The following is a 20,444-nucleotide window of genomic DNA, read 5'->3' as shown; positions in this document are numbered from 1 at the left end:
AACTAGTGTTAGTTTTAAGTATAGAGAATTTCAGTGAGGGATTTTTTTCATTTTGAATAGTTGCTTTTTGCTTTCACAAATTTGGAAAACTTTTAGTTTCATATATTCATAATGATTGGCATTTTACTATGATAAGTTAAGATTATGTACTCTAGACTTACCTGTTCTTCAGATTTAAATATTAAATGGGAAGGAAAAGATTGAATATACCATTTTAATTCTTGTAGATATACACCTGTGGGGCGTTCCTTTTTCTCAGCTCCAGAAGGATACGACCACCCTCTGGGAGGGGGCAGGGAAGTTTGGTTTGGATTTCATCAGTCTGTTCGGCCTGCCATGTGGAAAATGATGCTTAATATTGATGGTAAGGGAATTTAAACCATATTCTGTGTTGGGTAGTTGATTTCTGTATGACCTCTGTGTGTGTGTGTGTGTGTGTGTGTGTGTGTGTGTGTGTATACATTTTATATATAATTATACATACTGGTGTCTTGAATTAATATTTGGACATACATTAAGACAAACATATATTAGGAAAAACCTTTATTTTTTATTACATTTCATTTAGAAAACATTTATACAGAACTTCTCCTGGAATGCTGTTAAACATGAAGTAAACAAATGAAAACAAATATAAAAGCCATGACATGATCACCTGAGCTATTTATTTTAACTCATTTTTGTCCTTAACTAGATAAGTCAGTATTTCATTATGAAATGCATATTTTAAAGGAAGAGAAGAAGACTGCTGGTCTTGGTGACCTGCAGATTATGCCTGCCGCTGAGGCTTAATGTTGTGCTAGTCGCATTCTCATTTTTAGGGTTTTTTTTTTAAAGATTATTTTTAAGCACATATTAGAAGTAGAGAGAGTAGTATGATAAACTGCTATCTGTGTATCCATTACCTAGATTGCCCCAATTTTTCTACCTTTGCGTAAACTATACACATTTCTCCCTCTACTGCAGTAATTTTAAATCAGATCCCATACAGCATGTTATTTTGTCCCCACTACAGTATGCACCTCTGAAAATATGGATGTTTCCCTACACAGTCACAGTGCCACCATCATATCTAAGAAAATCTGATCATTTTTTCATAGCTTCTAATTCCCTGTCCACAGATTTCCCTGATAGTCTCAAAGGTTATCTTTCTGTAGTTAGTTGGTTCAAATCAGGATCCAAGCAAAATTCACACATCACATTTGGCTACTTTGCTTTTTCAAAATGTAGTAGTCCCATTTCCTTTTCTCTTGTTTTTTTTTTTTTTTCTTTTCCTATTTTATCTCATTGACCTGTTGCAGAAACTTTCACTTTTCCTCTAGAATATCCAAAAATCTGGATTTATCTTTTGTTTTCTTGTAGTGTCATTCCCTTGTTCCTTTATCTCCTATATTCCCTGGAAATGGAAGTTGGTCCTGGAAGGTTGATTCACTTCTGATTCATAAGTGCTCCATCATGTATGGTGTTAGGAGGCACCCAGTATATAGGAGACCCAACTTCAGTGATTACTAAGATTGATCAGTATGTTCAGAGATCAGTATGCCAGAGCTCTCCATTGTATATTTCCCAATCAGTCTTTCAGTTACTGATATTCCATTCATTGACCATTGTCACCTGAATCATTTATTTCAGTGTGGATTACCAATTAGAATTTTTTCTTATTCTGATATTCCTTTTGCATTAGATGGAATTCCTATATGGAAAAGTGCATTGTTGTGTTGGTAATTCATTGTCTTTGATAGCTTTCTTGCTTTTTGGCACAGCAGAATGTTCCAGATTCAACTTACATTTCTTCCTCTGTACCTGGCATCAGCCATTCCTTCAAGGATCCCTGGATCTTTCCAGATCAGTGCATAGTCTCATTTTCAGCTGCATCTACCATTGTAAAGATGTATTGAGAAGATATTTTTTTTAAGTCGTCTTTAGGTATATACTGACTGCTTCCCTGGTGACTCAGACGGTAAAGAATTTGCCTGCAGTGCAGGAGACCAGGGTTCAATCCCTGGATCAAGAAGATCCCCTGGAGAAGGGCATGGCAACCCACTCCAGTATTCCTACCTGGAAAATCCCATGGACAGAGGAACCAGGAGGTCTACAGTCCATGGGATCACAGAATTGAACACAACTGAGCAACCAACGTTTTATTTTTATTTAGATGTATACTAGGGATGTTTTTATTTTTTTTCCATTTCAGAACATCATTCATGTATTTCTATTTTTAAGATAGATTCCAAGAGATGAGATTGATGGGTCAAAGGCAGATATGTTTTTAATTTTGATTATTATTGCTAGATTGCCCTCCAATGAGATTGTAAACAGTTTGCATCAGTAAATGAGGTTACCTGTTTCCCTGTACCGTTGCCACTAGATGTGTCAAACTCTAGATTTTTGTCAATCAAATTTGGAAGAAATAGTTTCCTTATGTACCATTTTGCCTTTGGCCATCCTTTCTCATATGTATGGGTCACCATATTTCTTTTTTAAAAATTAATTTTTTATGTCCTTTGCTCCTTTTTTTCTGTTGGATTATTGGTCTTATTTACTGAGAGAGCTTTCTAAATCAAGGAAATTAGCCCTCTTTGGTATGAATTGCAGATATTATCCCTGGATTGTTATTTGTCTTTGATCTTTGATATTATTTTTGCTTTTTATCCTGTAGAAATTTTTCTTTTGGTGACAGGTGCATGTCTCAGTCGATCCTTTCTTTTGTAACTTTTAATATCAACTAGGGCTGGTGTCATTTTTCTCTTCCAAGATTTCTAGGCTCTTCTTATGTATATCATTGTATAAGCTTAAGAAACACCTTGTCAGATCTAGTGGGTGTGGGAGGATGAGCTATTACTTTTACTGTGACTCCATTATATTTTTAAATTAAGTTATTGAGTCTTCTTTTTTTTTTTATCAGGATGTAAAGTTTAATTTTGGTGTTGCAGATCACCACCAGAATCCAGTTACATTATTAAAGAGAATGGAATCACAAACATCTTAGTTTGGGGATTTCCTGGCGGTCCAGGGGTTAAGAGTCCACACTTTGATTCCAAGGGGCAAAGGTAGACCCTGCAAGCCACATGACGTAACAACAACAACAAAAACAAAAACTTAGGGGAAAAAAGAGATCACCTTAGTTTAAAAGGTGCCAGCTTCACCACTTTTATAGTCCTTCGGACACACACTTCTACCAAATAGCATTTGATAGAAGCTACAGACTTTTTCTTCTCTTTTTGGAATCCAGAACTCAAAGGATGGATTAATTCCCATACCTAGCTGACTGCTATATCTCCCTTACGAATCACATTATGCACATAAGACATAATAAAATCACAGAATATTTCAAAAAATATAAAAAATATATGAATTTTAGAAAAATGCATCTGAATGGACATTTAGAAACACTTAGAAAAGAGTTATCAGTATAATCCTTGATTACCATAATTTGATGCCTCTGGGGGTTGAAAGGTAACAGAAAAAACTTTTTCATTGACATATATAACAATATTCATAAAATTTTAATGACAGTAATCCTGCTTGTCAAGTTTCTATTTCACAAGTACAAGATAATTTCAGGTTAGCCCATTTCTAAATGATACATTTCCAAAACAGTGTATACTAAATGTCCGTGAAACTTGTATATAGTTTTCCATCAAAGTCTAATTATCTGCTAGTTGTTTAACATTAAATGTATAGTCTGTCCCACCAGAACTCAGTTTAGAATCAACCACAAGCTCTACAGAATTCTTTATCAATAAGCACAATCACAATACTACTGATTCCATTCAGGGTTCTCTCTATAAAAAGGCTGGAATTGGGTACAAAAGGAAGCCTAAGATATCTAAGACATTGGCTCTGTGCTAAAGGAGATTAAAATCCCATGGGGTTGCCAAGGTCAATGCAAAGTAAAAAGGACATCTGGCAATTCTGAGCAACATAAACAACTTGCCAAAATAAACGCAACAGGAGTTCAGAGGCGGGAATCACCATAGGCTACAGTTAGGCAAAGGTTTACAGGGGAAGCAAAGTAAGAGTTGAGCTGCAGTTAGAAAGATGTTATGTCTTTTGAAGGGCAGTGTTCCAGCTCCTGCTGACTGGGCATTGGGAGCTTGCAGCCAGCACTATGGCCCCTGCCGTCAGGAAGATGGGGCTTTGCTTGGAAACAGCAACTTAGGAGTTTTTACTAGTAGTCATACATTAACAAACGCTCATTCCCAACATAACTACTAGTCTACACTGGTGCCCCAACAGTCTACTTATCCAGAATTGTCCTCTTCTGATAACTTCAACCTTCTAGAAGTAATTTTTGAATACTGAAAAAGCTGGTGTGAAGCCCTACCGCTAGATACTCACTTTACTGTCATCTAACATGCAATTAACAAGTTGGAGAGCAGCTGTTGTGACTGGGTTTGCTCTGTGTCAGACTCTAGGTGTGCACACCTCACAACTAACTGTAAGGTCAAGTGCATTTCCCATTTTGTTTTTTATTTTTATTTTTTAGTTCTACCAGTTTGTTGCTACCAACCCATTTCCCTCCACCCTCATACATACATGCTCAGTCATGTGACCCCATGGACTGCAGCCTGCCAGGCTCCTCTATCCATGGACTTATCCAGGCAAGAATACTGGAGTGGGTTGCCATTTCCTTCTCCTAAGTTATTGAGTCTTAAACACTGAATCTTTCTGTCCAAGAAAATGCTATGCCTTTCCATTTGTTCAGGATTACTTTTTTTTCCTTCTGGAGTGTTTTAGAATTTTCTTTCCCTAGTGACTCAGACAGTAAAGAGCCTGCCTGCAATACAGGAGACCTGGGTTCAATCCGTAGGTTGGCAAGATTCCCTGGAGAAGGGAATGGGGACCCACTCCATTATTCTTGCCTGGAGAATTCCATAGACAAAGGAGCCTGGTGGGCCATAGTCCATAGGGTCGCAAAGAGTTGGACACGATTGAGTGACTACCACTTTCACATAAAATTTGCCGTTTCTTATTATCATTCCTGGATATTTTCTCTCTCTTTCTCTGTCTTTTTTTCTTATTAAATGAACTTATATTCCAACTAGTTATTTTTTATATACATGAAGTCTTTTAATTGATATATAGTAACTTTTTTCTCTCTGCCTATTGAATTCCATTAACTTTTCAAGTTATTTCCTTGCAGTTTCTAGGTTATAATCATTTTATCTGCAATAGTGATAGTTTTACCTCTTTGGATTTTTACACCTCTAATATTTTTTATCAGGTTATATTGACTAATTAGAACAGTGTTAACTGTTAGAGAGTAGTGGGCATCCTCTTTGTATTCCTTACTTTAGAAGGAATGCTTCAGTATTTCTGCATTAAGTATGATGCATGCATGTATGTATGTATATGCTTAGAAGCCTCTGTTGGTGTCCATTTTATTGAGTACTTTCAATCATTAATGTATGTTTTTTGTCAGATGTCTTTTTAGTATCTGGGGAGTTCTTTATATGCTGTTTTCTCCTCTTTTTAAAAAACACTGAACTAAATTTGTGTTTCTAGATTCTTTTAATGTGGTCCTGAATTCTGTTTTTTAACACTTTACCTTTTTAATCAAGTTGCAAAAAAAAAAAAAGCAAGATTGATCTGATCTGCAATCTTCTCTTTTAAAGCAGTCTTTTTCAAGTTTTGGTATTAATGTTTAATTTCACAAAAAATTTGGAAGTTGCCTGTGCTCTAAAATGTACCACAGTTTTTAAATAGTGTTAAAATTATCAGCTCTTTTAAGATTTCATGAAATTCCCATGTAAAATTTTGTAGCCTGGTTTGTTACATTTTGTTCAGTGAATAGTTCTTTTAAAGCTTTCATTTATTTTGTGAAAATCAGTCCGTTTAGGCTCTCTGTATTCAGTTTTTCTAGTTATATCTTATTAGAAAATTATATATTTTATCTATATCTTTACTAAGTGGTCCCTTTTTTTTTTAAATTTTATCTATTTCTATCGTTTATCCCCATTGATTCTTTTTTAATCTTTGTGCTTTGTCCTTTTTACTCTTAATTAGGAGAGGTAGTACTCAATGGCACCCCACTCCAGTACTCTTGCCTTGCAAATCCCATGGACGGAGGAGCCTGGTAGGCTACAGTCCATGAGGTCACTAGGAGTCAGACACGACTGAATGACTTCACTTTCACTTTTCACTTTCATGCATTGGAGAAGGAAATGGCAACCCACTCCAGTGTTCTTGCCTGGAGAATCCCAGGGACAGGGGAGCTTGGTGGGCTGTTGTCTATGGGGTCGCAGAGTCGGACACGACTGAAGTGACTTAGCAGCAGCAGCAGCAGCAGCAGTACTTTAATCAGCCTGTTTTCTGCTCCTCACTCTGCCACCTGCCTCCACCAAAGAGGTTTTGGAATTTTTTCTGAGCTCTCTGGCCTTGTCTTCTGACTCCTCAGTTTCTTTTTTAGCCTAATAAATTTTTCCCTCTACTTTTCTTCAGTTACCTTAGTTGTTTCCCCAACTTCTTTTTTCCCTCCTACACTGGGTCTTCCTTGTGGCCCGCCAGCTTTTTCTAGCTGTAGCATGTGGGCTCTAGAGTGCACTGGCTGAGGCTCAGAGGCTCAGTGGGCCTCTCTGGTTGCCATGTGTGTGTGGGCTTATTTGCCTCTTGGCATGGGATCTCAGTTCTCAGACCAGGGATCAAACTAGCATCCCCTACATTGGAAGGCGGATTCTTTACCACCAGACTACCAGGGAAGTCCCTTTCCTAACTTTTTGAACTATAGTCGTAACTCAGTTAATTTCATTTTTCTTATTAAAAAAAGAATTTAAAATGATTATTTTGGAAATTCCCTAGCCATTCAGTGGTTAGAACTCCATGCTTTCATGCTGAGGGTCTGGGTTTTGTCCCTGGTCAAGGAACTAGCATCCCACAGGATTATATTATTTTCTCAAAACACCACAGATTTCATTTGTATTTCCTCTATTATCCAGTGTTGTTTGAGAGACTTTTTAAATTTTCATATTGAAGATCTTTTAATTTTCAGATTGTGTTGTAAATTTTTAGTTTCATTGTGTTGTGTATCAGAGAATATGGTTTGTATTTCTGTTTTTAGAATTTATTGAGGTCTTTTTTTTAGTAACCTAACATCATCAGAATTTATGAAATGAAAGTTCAATAGCTCTTTGAGAATAAGATACAATCATTTTTTAGGATAGAGTTAAATGAATATCCTTTAGCTCTTCAGTTTTGATTATGTTGTTTACATCATCTATTTCCTTATTTATTTCTGTTTACTTGTCTTAGAATGGGAGAAATAAACTTAAGCTTCCTATCATGTTTCCATTTCTTTTTATACTTCCACTTTCTTAATTTGCTACCATAGTATTAGGAGCATATGTATACCTGTCTTTATTCTTTGCTGTAATTTATACCTTTACAATGATAAAGTGACTTTTTTTGTACTTTTTGGGCCAAAAGTCTACATTATCTAACAGAAGGATTACAATTCATGTGGTCTGTTTTCTGTGCTTTTTAAATGCTAGTTCTGTTATTAGGAACCCCATCAGTGGTTACCTTCATACTTTCATTTAATACTCATCTTTCTCCCTCTTTAAAGCAGTGTCTTTTGCTTTCCTTAATAAGTAACTTTTATGTTAACTTTATTCTCTTCCTTCCCCTCCTCTGCTTTATTAACTAGTTTTAGCCAACATAGCATTATTATATTGTCCATTATGATTTTACTTAAATTTCTACTACTTGACTCTCAGCTTTGACTCTGTTGCTGTAAAGTGTGCCCTCAGTTAGTTTATTTTACTTTTTATGATTGTTCTGTTTTCCGTGTATTTACATACACTGTTATTCCCATGGTTTTGAGCATGTCACAGCTACATTCCATCTGTGCTCATCTTAAATCTACAGTTGTATGTCTTGGTGCTAATTGCAAGTCCTTTTGCTAGAATGTTTCCGGGCATCTCTTGGTTGCAGTTTGTCCTCAAGTTACTTCAGGCCTTCCTGAAGTAATTTCCTGACTCATATGAGTAAGAACTGAGGTTTTTTGCGCATTGAAAACCATTTGTCTATAGCCTCATTCCTAAAGGGGACTGCTTGATTAGACATAAAATGATTGAATCACACTTTTTTTTTCTAATTTTGTTTTTTTATTAAAGTATAGTTGATATACAGATTGTGCCAGTATCTACTGCACAGCATAGTTACTCAGCTATAGATGTATATACATTTTTTTTTAATATTCTTTTCCATTATGGCTTCTGAATTATACTTTCTTGAGTTTCTGATAGATACTTTCCCACTGTCTTCTGACACTGAATTTTCAGTAGAGAATTAGGATGTCAGCTGATTTTCTTGTCCCTTATAAGTACCTTCTTTTTTTGTCTGGTTGCTGAAAATATTTTTTACAATTATTTTGCTAGATTTTTTTCTTCAATGTTGACTATTTTGAGTCAGTTTTAATTACAACATGGGATCCCCTTTGAGGATGTAGGTTCAACTCTTTTATCTTTTTTTTTTTAATCTGTCATTTTATTTTCTTTTTAAAAAATTCTGTCCTGCTTGTTCTTTACTGTTTCTTTTATGGTATAATTTTTACCATTTGCTCATTGTAGTTTTGTCTTCATTTTTTTAATTTAAAAACTCTTTTTCTTCCATTTCTTTCATGAGTTCTGCAGTGCTTATTTCATTTTCTCCTCTTACCTGTTTGTCTTTCCCTGAGTTCTTAAATTTCTGCTCTGAGATCTTTCTTCATAGCTGCATTAAGAAAGTTCGGATTCATATTGAAAAGTAGTGTTATAGTTTTATCTATTTTGTAGTGGTGTATTTTGTTGAGTTTTCTTTGTCCGGGATGTTGTGCTGCTTTTTTACATTTTTTAAATGGTATTTTTGTATAGATACTTGCCCCTTTCGTTACTCGTATTTGAGTGAGATAAGTTTTCTCAAACCACCTATTAGAAGAGACTGGAGTGGGAGAAGGAGGTGGGATAGGACATTAGGAGCAAGGTGGTTTTCCAGGTTTCTCTGCTCAGGACCTCTATTCTTTTCTGTTCTGATGGATTCTTTCTTCAGAATAAAGCCACATCTCCTTTGCCTCTCAGTAATAAATGTTTAAGGACTTTCTGCTACCAAGGAATTCAGCTCTTGCCTTTTAAAGTACGTGCTCAGATGTTAACAGTTAGAGAATCTGTGAAGGGTATATGGTAGTTCATTGTACTATTCATTTAACTTTTCTTCAAGTTTTAAATTACAGAGGGACAATGCATGTCTTGGTTTTAAAAGGGAGTCCTATCTGAGACCTGTCACTTCTAGTTCACCCTCAATTGACTCTCATGACACTTTCTACACTCCTTTCTCTACTTCCTTCTGAGAGCCCCCCATTCAGTTTCAGTACTAAGCATTGCAGTTCCCATTTAGGATAAGACCCTCTCTTTCTGGAGTAAAAATTTGCTGCTGTTGCCCCACTAGAGTGTCTTTCATCTTTCATGACTTTCTCCTTTGCAGAGGTTCCCAAGTATTTTGGGTCATATTTACTTACAATTTGGCACTTTCAGGTTTTAATTGTCTCCTAGGTTCATTGAAGATATAGGGTTTCTTCTCTTTTCTTTTCTCTCTCTCTCTCTTTTCAGATTATCTTTGTTGCTCTGTAATGAGTTCTAGGGGGAAAGTGGGAAATTTTGGAAATAAACTGCTGCTATTTTCCTATTGGAACTTACAAAGTTCTGCTTTGGATATTACAAAAATTTCTAAATAACTCATTGGTCAAAGAAAATTTTAAATATTTTAAACTAAAGGGTAATGAAAATAGTACGTACAAGAATTGGTATGACTAGCTAAAGCAATTCTTAGAGAGAATTTAAAACCTTAAATGCCTATTAGAAAGGGAGAAAAGCATCAATGACCTATATATTCATCTTAATAAGTTAGAAAAATAACAATTAAATGCAAAGAAAAATAGAAGGAAATAAGAGTTTAAAAAAATTAATGAAATAGAAAACAAATTTACCTCTATCCTGTACGTAGGAAGACTTCAAAAATTTTAAAGAAGGATAGTGACATGATCGTATTTGTTTTCCAGAAAGAGACCTCTGGCAGCAGTGTGGAGAATAGATAGAGGAGAAAAAAACTAATCTGAGAAGCCAGTTAGGAGGCTTTTTCAATCACTAGTTCAGGTAAGAGATGGTGATGGTCTAATGTGGGATGGAGAGGAAGGAACATATTACAAGATTAAATTGAAAAAATAGGTTTAAAAACCATGTCCAGAAAAAAAGTTTGGGTGTAGTCACTGGTACATGGAACTGATTGTAAATAAATAGACCAGAAGGTTAACTAGGTTTTTGAAGGAATTGGTTTTTGGACATAAGAAAATATATATAGAGAGATTGGGTTTACACAGTTGTAGGGGCAACCTAGTCAAGTCTGAAATCCTTAGGGTAGGCTATCAGGAAGGGCAGGCTAGAGCGAACGGGTGTGGGCTGAAGCTGCTGTCCATAAGTGGAATTTCTTTTCTCTCTTAGGGACACCTCAGCCCCATTTTTAAGGCCTTTCAACTAACTGAATGAGGTCCACCCACATTATCCAGGATAATCTCCTTTACTTAGTCAACTGATCATGGAATTTAATTATATCTATAAAATACCTTCACCACAATATCTAGATTTGTGTTTGATTGAATGGCAACTAGTATCCTAGCGATATTTATATATTTAAGATTTTAAAAATAAACTCGTACCTGGCCTATAAAATTCTATGATTAAAAATATAATAATAATAAAAAAATTCTGTGATTATTCAGTCTTTGAAACAACCTTCATATTCCCAAACCTTTAGTAACTGCATTTATTTTATAAACTGGCTTTCGAGAAGTGCATACTCACCAACATACATTCAGAATAGTGACTCATTCATATCACTATGAATGATGATTCTGAATATGGGAGGGAGATCTGCTTTCACTGGTTAGTTGGCAGTTTATACCGTGTATAAAAAGATCAAATGTTAATATGTTTAACACTTGAGGATTCTGTGGAACATACAGAGAGTCATCTAGTATGTAGTTGGAAATGCAGATGTGAAAATCTGTAGTGGAGTGAGGAAAAGGTAAAAGTTTTGGGAGTCCTTAGTACATATATCCATATTTGAAACTCTGAAAATGGAGAATTTCCTTTAGAAATAATATTTAGATTGAAAAAAGAAAAGAAAAGGAGAGAGCCATGGAGAATACTAGCATTTAAGGAAGAAAGAAGAACCAGAGAGCAATTAATAATTGTTGTAGGCAGTATTAGAGCCAAGAAATGGTGTCAAGGGAGGAAACATATTCAGAGAATAGATGATTTCACAGTTAAGCAGTAGAGCTCTTCCAGTAAAATCAGCAGTAAGACAGGGATGTCAGTGCTATGGTATTTAGTCACTACTGTGTTTGCTAACTTCTGTTCTTCTTACAGGCTTCAGTCTGCATGTTACTTCCTTGAAAAGCAGTAACTGACACCTTCTCCCCCAATCCAGCCATCTCCCCCGCATCCAGCCATCCCCCAAGAGTTACACATTTCTCTCAAGTATTCTTATAGCACAGTATACTTCCCCAGTAATACCATGTGTCACATTGAATGTGTTTATTATTCTTTGTCTCCTGTTATAATGAAAGCTCTGTGAAACTAGGGACTGTCCACCTTATTCACCAGTGTATATATATAACCTCTGTGCCTGACACAACTCTTGGGCATACTAAGCAAAGAATGAATAAATAAAACTAAGAACATGGAGGAGGAGTGTCTAATTGAATCTGGAAAGTTAGGAAAATATTTGTAGAAGTAAATGATGTCTTAGCTGGGCTTTTGTCAGTGTGATGGCATCAGGAGTTTGGGTCGAAAAGGGGATACACAGGAATGAAAAATTTCTGAGAGGTCTCCTAAGTAAAAAAATTTATGGAAAGATATAAGCAAAAATCTGAATGAAAGAAATATATTAAGCTTATTGAGAAGACTCTGTTTGATAAGGTATCAGTTCTCCAAAAATTAATCTGTAAATGAATTTTAAGTAAAATCCCAATAGGGCATATAGTGAAACTTGAGAAGTCTGTATTAAGATTTATATGGAAAAATAAGTGACTGTGATGAATCAATGTAATTTACAATTAAGTTGGCATTTTGGATCACTGAGGAAAGAGTGAAATATTTAATAAATGGTATTTAAACAGTTGTTAACTATAAGAAAAAAATAATTAAACCCATCTCATATCATATCCCAGATTTATTTCTAGGTAGATTACAATCTAAAATTTGAAAAGCAAAGCTTTAAAATTCTTTCAAGAAAATACTGATAAGCTTGGCTGCATCAAAATTTAAAACTTATTTGTTACAGATGAGTCATAAACAAAGTTAAAATGCTAAGAGAGTATTTACAGCGTATATAACCAAAAACTTTACAGGGAGATCAGTTAAAAAAAAAAAAAAAGCTAATTTGCAAAAGAGGAAACACAGATGGTCAATAAACCCATGAAAATCAAATTCTCAAATTCATTATTAGTCAAGAAAATACAAGTGAGATCAGTACCATTTGACACCTATCAAATTTATAAAATTTTAACAGATGTTGGTGAGGATAAAGTATAAGGAAATATTTTATGCACTCTTTATAGGAGTATGATTTGATACAGCTTTGGAGAGCAGTTTTCAATATCTAGAAAAGATGAAGTGAAAATGAAATTGAACATATCTTAAAACCCTTAATATACCATAGAGGTATCTTGCATACTGAGATATTTTTTGCTGTAGCAGAAAATTAGAAATATCCTGATTCCTGTGAATAATAGGATAAGCAAATATTGGAATGAGTACATGAATATTGTCATATTGTGGTATACACTTATATGTAAGTTAAATGAATGAACTAAATATACATATATCAACATGGATTTTTCTTAAAGTTCTCTCTTATCTTAATGAAATGAAATAAAGCCTAAAATTTTAAATGGGTTTATTTTTAAACTGTAATAATATGTACTGGTGCTGTGAAAAATAATGAGGGAAAGTATTGCACTGACCACCTTACTTGCTTATATTTCCTTTCTCGTTTGTATGATTTTGCAACCTTTGCACTTGGTATATTTTACTGAACAAAATAGTCTTTGTTGAACTTGAGATCAACTGGAGAAGATTATTTTATTGAGCAATATATGATGAGTATTGCGGAGAAGACTGAACTGAACTGAACTGAACTGAATAAATACAGTGTGACTGTGCAACAAAGGAATCCATTCTAGTCTCAGTGATGAAGGAACTTTTCTCTGAGGAAGTGACAAATGGGAGCTTAGGTAAAATTTGTGGTGATGATAAAAATGGAAAAGTACTTTAAGAAAGCAAGCAATTTAATTCTAATTGTGACTTCATCTTGTTTTCAAAATGATTGTTTTCATGGTATATAGTATCTTAACTCTCAACTATATAACTAAATTTAATGAATTTTACCAATCTAAGAAAGAAAAAACAAAATTTTTTTTTCACATTTCATCATCTCTGAAATTGGGAGATGTCTTGCAGTGTATGGTTTGTCACAATTTAATTGGAAAATTTGGCAACTACAGTACTGATGTACCTTACCATAATTGGGCTTTTAGAGTCAGTGAAATACAGTATACTTTTTTATGTTAGGCCAGACTCAGTTGCAATTTGCATTTTGTTTTTCTAAGTATGCATTTTAAGAGTACCAGAGTAACTATAGGAATTCCCTGGCAGTCCAGTGGTTAGGATTCCATGCTTTCACTGCCAAGGGCGCGGTTTCAATCTCTGGTCAGGAAACTAAGAGCCTATAAGTCACAGTACGGCCAAGAGAACAAAAAGAGTCTGATATTTATTAGTTGTATCTCCCCGAAGATACCTGTCACAGATAGAATGCTAAACATTTTACATTAATTACAGTCCGCCCTCATTACCTGGGTACCATGGATTCTGAGGGCTGACTGTAATGCATCATTTTCTACAAGGGACTTGAATTTCCACCGCTTTTTATTGTACAAAGGGAGTTCCAGAACCAATCTTCTGTAGGAACCAAGAGACAACTGTATCTCATCTGAACATCATCACCGTTGCATGAGTTAGGTGATACCTCCAACTGAAGTTTAGAGACACAGTCTCTAATTTTTCTCTCAAGTGAGTTTCTCCCTCTAAAGATCACATAGTTTGTATTTTATATTTATATTACTTTATATGTAATGTAACCTATTAAGTGTAGAGGCACAGTCATTTACATTTAAGTGATAGAGGTTAACTTTTCTGTTTCCAAAGTTTATGCCCTTAATATTCACAGCTTTTTCCTGTATCCTTTAAGAAGCAAGTTTCCTGACAGGACAAATCTCTGACCCAGGACATCTGAGTTAGAATTGTTTTTTTATTTTTATATACTTTATTTGCTTCTTTGTGCTTTTCAGTAAAATGTAGCTTTCTATAGCATTCACTGTTTTGCTGCTAGAAGAAAATGGTCAGAATATATAAGCAGAATTTGATAATTATTTATTCTGCTTGAGTCAGAAGTTCACACTGAATATGCTTTCTTGCAAGGAAAACAGATTTCCAATAAAAAATTTATTAATCACAATATTAGTGTCACTTGCTTCATATGATTGCCTTAAGTTCAGATATAAGATCCCTCAATGAAAGTGAAAGTCAACAATTTGATTTTTATAGTATTCAAATTAGTCCTCAGAAGCAGAACAAAGCAGAACCTTTCTTTAGGGTGAAACAGGCAAGCAGCAGGTTTATCAACACTGATCAAACTCAGCCAAGTAAAGATACCTGTATCAGGCTTTATTTAGTCTAATCTCACATTAGAAAAAGTATTTTCCAGCAGGAATTTCAGTGACAGTTTCCAATAAATCTGTTTCTTGATTTACACTGCTTCAGGCTAATTGAATATGTTCTTCATATTTGATGCACAGCTGTCGTCTTGGGATCAGACATCATTCTCTGTATCCATTTCTCTCCCTACCCCTCATTTTTTAATATTTAGAAGTTTCAGGAGAAAAGCGTACACAAGAAGCAAAAAATTTTGATGTCTTACACATTGGAAAATGTATCAACAAACCTAAATGAAAGTTTAGCTGGGTTTCTACGTTGGAAATAATTTTTCCTTCATAAATTTATCAGTGATGTTCCAACTTTTTAAATAGCTTTGGTGAAGTTTTGTTTCCCTTATATTACTTTGCTTTCTCGAAAATTTACTTACCTTTATCCTCTAAACATCTTCACTTTTTCATTTTTGCTATTATGCTTTTAATTTCTAATCATTCTTTTTTATTTCTTGAATGTTATTTTATAATAGCATACTATTCTTGTTTCACATATGGTAGTATCTTATCTTCTCTGTGCTCACTGAAGATAATTTACCTTCAGTTCAGTTCAGTCGTTCGGTCGTGTCCGACTCTTTGCGACCCCATGAATCGCAGCACGCCAGGCCTCCCTGTCCATCACCATCTCCCGGAGTTCACTCAGATTCACGTCCATCGAGTCCGTGATGCCATCCAGCCATCTCATCCTCTGTCGTCCCCTTCTCCTCCTGCCCCCAGTCTCGCCCAGCATCAGTCTTTTCCAGTGAGTCAACTCTTTGCATGAGGTGGCCAAAGTACTGGAGTTTCAGCTTTAGCATCATTCCTTCCAAAGAAATCCCAGGGCTGATCTCCTTCAGAATGGACTGGTTGGATCTCCTTGCAGTCCAAGGGACTCTCAAGAGTCTACTCCAACACCACAATTCAAAAGCATCAATTCTTCGGCGCTCAGCCTTCTTCACAGTCCAACTCTCACATCCATACATGACTACTGGAAAAACCATAGCCTTAACTAGACGGACCTTAGTCGGCAAAGTAATGTCTCTGCTTTTGAATATGCTATCTAGGTTGGTCATAACTTTTCTTCCAAGGAGTAAGTGTCTTTTAATTTCATGGCTGCAGTCACCATCTGCAGTGATTTTGGAGCCCCCCAAAATAAAGTCTGACACTGTTTCCACTGTTTCCCCATCTATTTCCCATGAAGCGATGGGGCCGGATGCCATGATCTTCGTTTTTTGAATGTTGAGCTTTAAGCCAACTTTTTCCACTCTCCTCTTTCACTTTCATCAAGAGGCTTTTAGTTCCTCTTCACTTTCTGCCATAAGGGTGGTGTCATCTGCATATCTGAGGTTATTGATATTTCTCCCGGCAATCTTGATTCCAGCTTGTGTTTCTTCCAGTCCAGCGTTTCTCATGATGTACACTGCATAGAAGTTAAATAAGCAGGGTGACAATATACAGCCTTGACGTACTCCTTTTCCTATTTGGAACCAGTCTGTTGAGTTTTCTTTTTCTTGCACATGCTTATTCTTCCTCCAAATTCTGTTTTGCTTGTTTTGATCACTGTCCTCCATTTCAGAAGCTTCCTTCAAGTATATGGTGTCCTTGATTATTTATTCATGATGCAGTGGGAATCTAAAACATTGACTTGATGCTTTGAATTCATTAGTGGGACTAGTTGACTTTGAGCTTTATCATAGAATGGTTTAATTGGGCTGATCCTAGGGAACCTGTAATGTTAGTGACCTTAGTTAGGTCTTTCCTCTTAGCTAGTCAATTACCCAGACTTCAGACTCCTGCCTGAAGGGTAATAGTCTTGTTATATGCATTCTGGAAGCCAAGTTGGGGATTTTGGCTTGGGGAGTGTCTGCATTCAGGAGTTAATATTTATGGTCACTTAATTATTTGTTTTGGGTACAGTCTTGTTCCCTCAGCTGTGCCTGACATCTTCCCTCCAAAAAGTCTTTTACTTTTTCCAGAGAATACACTTACAGATTATGCCAGGATAAAGGTGAGGCAGTTGTTCCACAATGTGAATGGAGCTAGACAGGAATCTAGGACTTTACCTGCTTCTCAAACAGCCTCTGTCTTTATTTTTCTGCACCACCTCTGTTCTTCTATCACCAGTTTCAGAGGCACCTGATGCTACCGTTTCTCACACCTTTTGAGAATCCCATCTGCTGTGTCAGTTACAGCTTATCTACTTGTTTTCCATCTTCTAAAATGGTACATTTTCTATTTTCGATCCTCCCTTCCTTCTAGATTTATGCTTTTTTTTTTTTTCTCCTTAATTCCTTACCAGAGTTTTAGTGGAGTTTGGGGAAGGAATGAACTGAGTTGCTTGACCAGAATCTATTGTTAAAATGGAGAGGCTTTGTCTGGTTATCTTTAAATTCCAACCCACAAAGGAGTCCCTGATATAGTGGATACTTGAATGTTTAAAGGGATGAGTAAGTCTTGTTTTATTATCTGTAAAACTCAATTGGTAAGTTTGTGCCAGAGACCTAGTTTCTTGCCGCCTGGACCTCTCAACAGGCAGGGTTGGTTAAGTGTCCTCGTGATATTGTGGCTGGCTTCTTTGGAGCAAGCAGTCCATGAGAGAGCAAGGCAGACGCTGTAATGACATTAAGGCCTAGTATTGAAAGCTATATTCTGCCAGTTTTGTAATGTCTTATTAGTTACATAAACCAGTTATATTCAGTGTAGGAGAGACTTACACAAAGGTGCAAAATCCCATGAGGAAAGACTTATTAGGGATCATGTTGGAGGCAGACTACCACATGATGTTTCTATCTTCAACTAGAAGAAAAAATTAAACTCAAATAGAAAGTAAGAAATAATAAAACTCGAGCAAAAGTTAATTAAATAGAAAACAAACAGTATAGAAGATGAATGAAACCAAAAGTGGATTCCTTTAAAAAAGTTAATAAAAATTTTAAACTCCTAGGAAGGCTAATCAAAAAAAAGAAAAATAACCAAACAGATTATTAGTGTCAAAAATTAAAGAAGGGTTTATCATTAAAGATCTTTCAGAAGTGAAAGGTTGATAAGGGAACAGTTTTATACTAATTAATTTGATAATTTACACATAATGTTAAAAAGTTAGCTCAAAGAAAACTGGAATAGTCTGGTATCTGTTAAGGAAATTGAATTCATAATCCTTTCTAACAAAACTCCAGTCCCAGTTGATTTCGTTGCTAAAATTTATCTGACATTTAAGAAAAAATGATACCAGTCTTACACAGATTATTTCAGAAAACAGAAGAAAAAAGGCGTTTCCACTCAATTTTATGAGGCTCCTATTCCTCTGAATCTGAAACCTGACCAAAACAATGTAATCTTCTCAACAGACAGAAGAATCATTTGACACATTTTAATGTTATCATGATAAAAATTTGTAACACAGTAGCAGTAAAAGGAAACTTCTCTAACCTGATCAAAGAATCTAGAAAAGCACACAGGCATCATCATACTCAGTGTCAAAAAGAGTGAACAACTTTGCCTTAAGATTAAGAGGAGGATGCTTACTCTCACTACTTCTGTCCAACATTGTGCTGGTGGTCCAAGAAAAGTGAAAGTGTAATATTGTAAAGGAAGTAATACAACTGTCGCTGTTTGCAAAAGACGTAATTGTCTACATAAAAAAATCTGAAGAAATCTACTCCCCCCAAAAAATCCTACTAGAATTAATAGATGCATTTTGCCAGATCACAAGACACTAGTTGCATAATAATACTAGCAGTATAATAAATAATACCGGCATTCAGCAGTTGGGAAAATGAAAAACACATGTACCATTCATAATAATATTTTTGAAATATTTAGGAATAGATTTTTTTTCATCTTTTGCACAGGGATCATGCTAATCTCTCTATCATTCCAATTTTAGTACAGGTAGTACCAAAGCGAGCACTAGATAGATTTTAAAAGAGATGTGTACACAAACCCTCTACACTGAAAGCCTATAAAACTTTCCTGAGAAAAATAAGAAAGATAAATAAACAGAGATACCATGTCCCTGGTGGCTCAGATGATAAAGAATCTGCCTACGGTGCAGGAGACTCAGGTTTGATCCCTGGGATGGGAAGATCCCCTGGAGAAGGGCATGGCAACCCACTCCAGTATTCTTGCCTGAAAAATCCCATGAACAGAGGAACCTGGCAGCTTGCAGTTCATGAGATCACAAAGAGTCAGACACAACCGAAGTGACTTAGCACGCACGCAGACCATGTTCTTGCCACAGAAGACTGAAATAGTTAGGATGCTCATCATTCCCAAATTGATCTGTAGACTCAACACAATCCCAGAATCTCACCAAAAATCTCACTTTTAAAAAAAAATATAAATTGACAAGCTGATTTTAAGATTTACTTGAAAATGCAGAGAATCTAGAACAGTTAAAACCATTTTGAAGAAGAACAGAGTTGGAGGATTTATAATCCCTGATTTCAAGACGTGCTATAAAGCTACAGTAAGGAAAACTGATACTGAGGTTAAAGATGGACATATAAATCAAGTTACGAGAAGCTACAGATACTACACTTGATCTTAGCCAAAAAGCTAAAAAATAATTAGAATAGCTATAAACATTTATGTGGTTGATTGATATTTGACAGAGGGGCCAAATTCAATGGGGAAAGAATAGTCTTCTCAATGATACCAGAACAGTTGGGTATTTGTACAAAAAATTAACATTAAAACTGAGAAACTTCTAAGAGGAAAAATATTCATGCCCTTGGAGTAAGCAAAGATTTCTTTGTATGCTGGAAACCTAATCTAAGTGAAAACCATCTCTTAAGAACACTGTTAAGAAGATGAAAAGGCAAGCTACTGAAATTTGAAAAAGTTTCAAATATTTGCATAATATATCCTGAACAAAAGATTTGTGTCTAGAATATATGAAAAGCTTACATAACTCAAACTATTTTTAACAATGGTAAAAAAATACACTGCACAAAAGATTATGGGAATGGTCAATAGCACCTGAGAAGATATTAAACATCATTGCTCATCAGGAAAATGCAGATAAAAACCACAATGAGATATCACTTCACTCTTGCTAGACTTGCTAAAGTAAAAAACCCAGCAATGCTAAGTGTTGGCAAGAATGTGGAACAATTAGAAACGGTAGGAGTATAAAACAGTACAACCACTTTGAAAAATATTTTGGCATATTTTTAAAAATTTAAATATTTTATTGCCATATGTCCTAACTATTCTTAGGTCTTTTCCCAAGAGAAATGAAAAAAATAGGTCCATACAAAGGTTTGTACATGTTCATAATAACTAGGATCTGGAAACAACCCAAATGCCCAGCAACAAGTAAACTGAGAAACAAATTGTGATTTATTTACACAATGAAATACTATCCAGCAATTAAAAAAAACTAATTTATAAAATGGGATGGATGAATCTCAAGTAAGATGTGCTAAAAAGCTAAACAAAATGTTGTATACCATATAATTCCATTTATGTGAAATTCTGGAACAAATTTATTATGAAAGGAATCAGATCAGTGGTTGCCTGCAGCAGATGTGATGGAAGCTGATTAAAGAGGGGCAGGAAAATACTTTCAGGGGTGATGACATATTTTGTCTTAATTGGAGTGATAATAGCATAGAGGATGAGATGGTTGGATGGCATCACTGACTCAATGGACATGAGTTTGAGC

The 20,444-nt window shown here is 35.4% G+C and overlaps 1 protein-coding gene and 1 non-coding gene across 2 annotated transcripts in view; one reads left to right on the top strand and one right to left on the bottom strand.

The window, feature by feature from the left end:
* AGO3 (argonaute RISC catalytic component 3) overlaps positions 1-20,444 on the top strand; it is a 113,747-nt gene that overhangs the window by 49,249 nt on the left and 44,054 nt on the right. Inside the window, exon 5 of the mRNA XM_068966319.1 lies at positions 228-364. Within this exon, the coding sequence (XP_068822420.1) occupies positions 228-364 (137 nt within the window). The remainder of the gene's footprint in view (positions 1-227; positions 365-20,444) is intronic.
* LOC138074718 (U6 spliceosomal RNA) lies at positions 18,580-18,686 on the bottom strand. The gene has a single exon (XR_011144532.1). It is a non-coding gene; the product is annotated as a U6 spliceosomal RNA (small nuclear RNA).

The sequence above is a fragment of the Capricornis sumatraensis genome, chromosome 2, assembly GCF_032405125.1.
Source record: "Capricornis sumatraensis isolate serow.1 chromosome 2, serow.2, whole genome shotgun sequence".
NCBI classification, from domain to species: Eukaryota; Metazoa; Chordata; class Mammalia; order Artiodactyla; family Bovidae; genus Capricornis; species Capricornis sumatraensis.
Note: the sequence above shows the minus strand (reverse complement) of the source record. Positions and strands in the feature narration are given on the sequence as shown.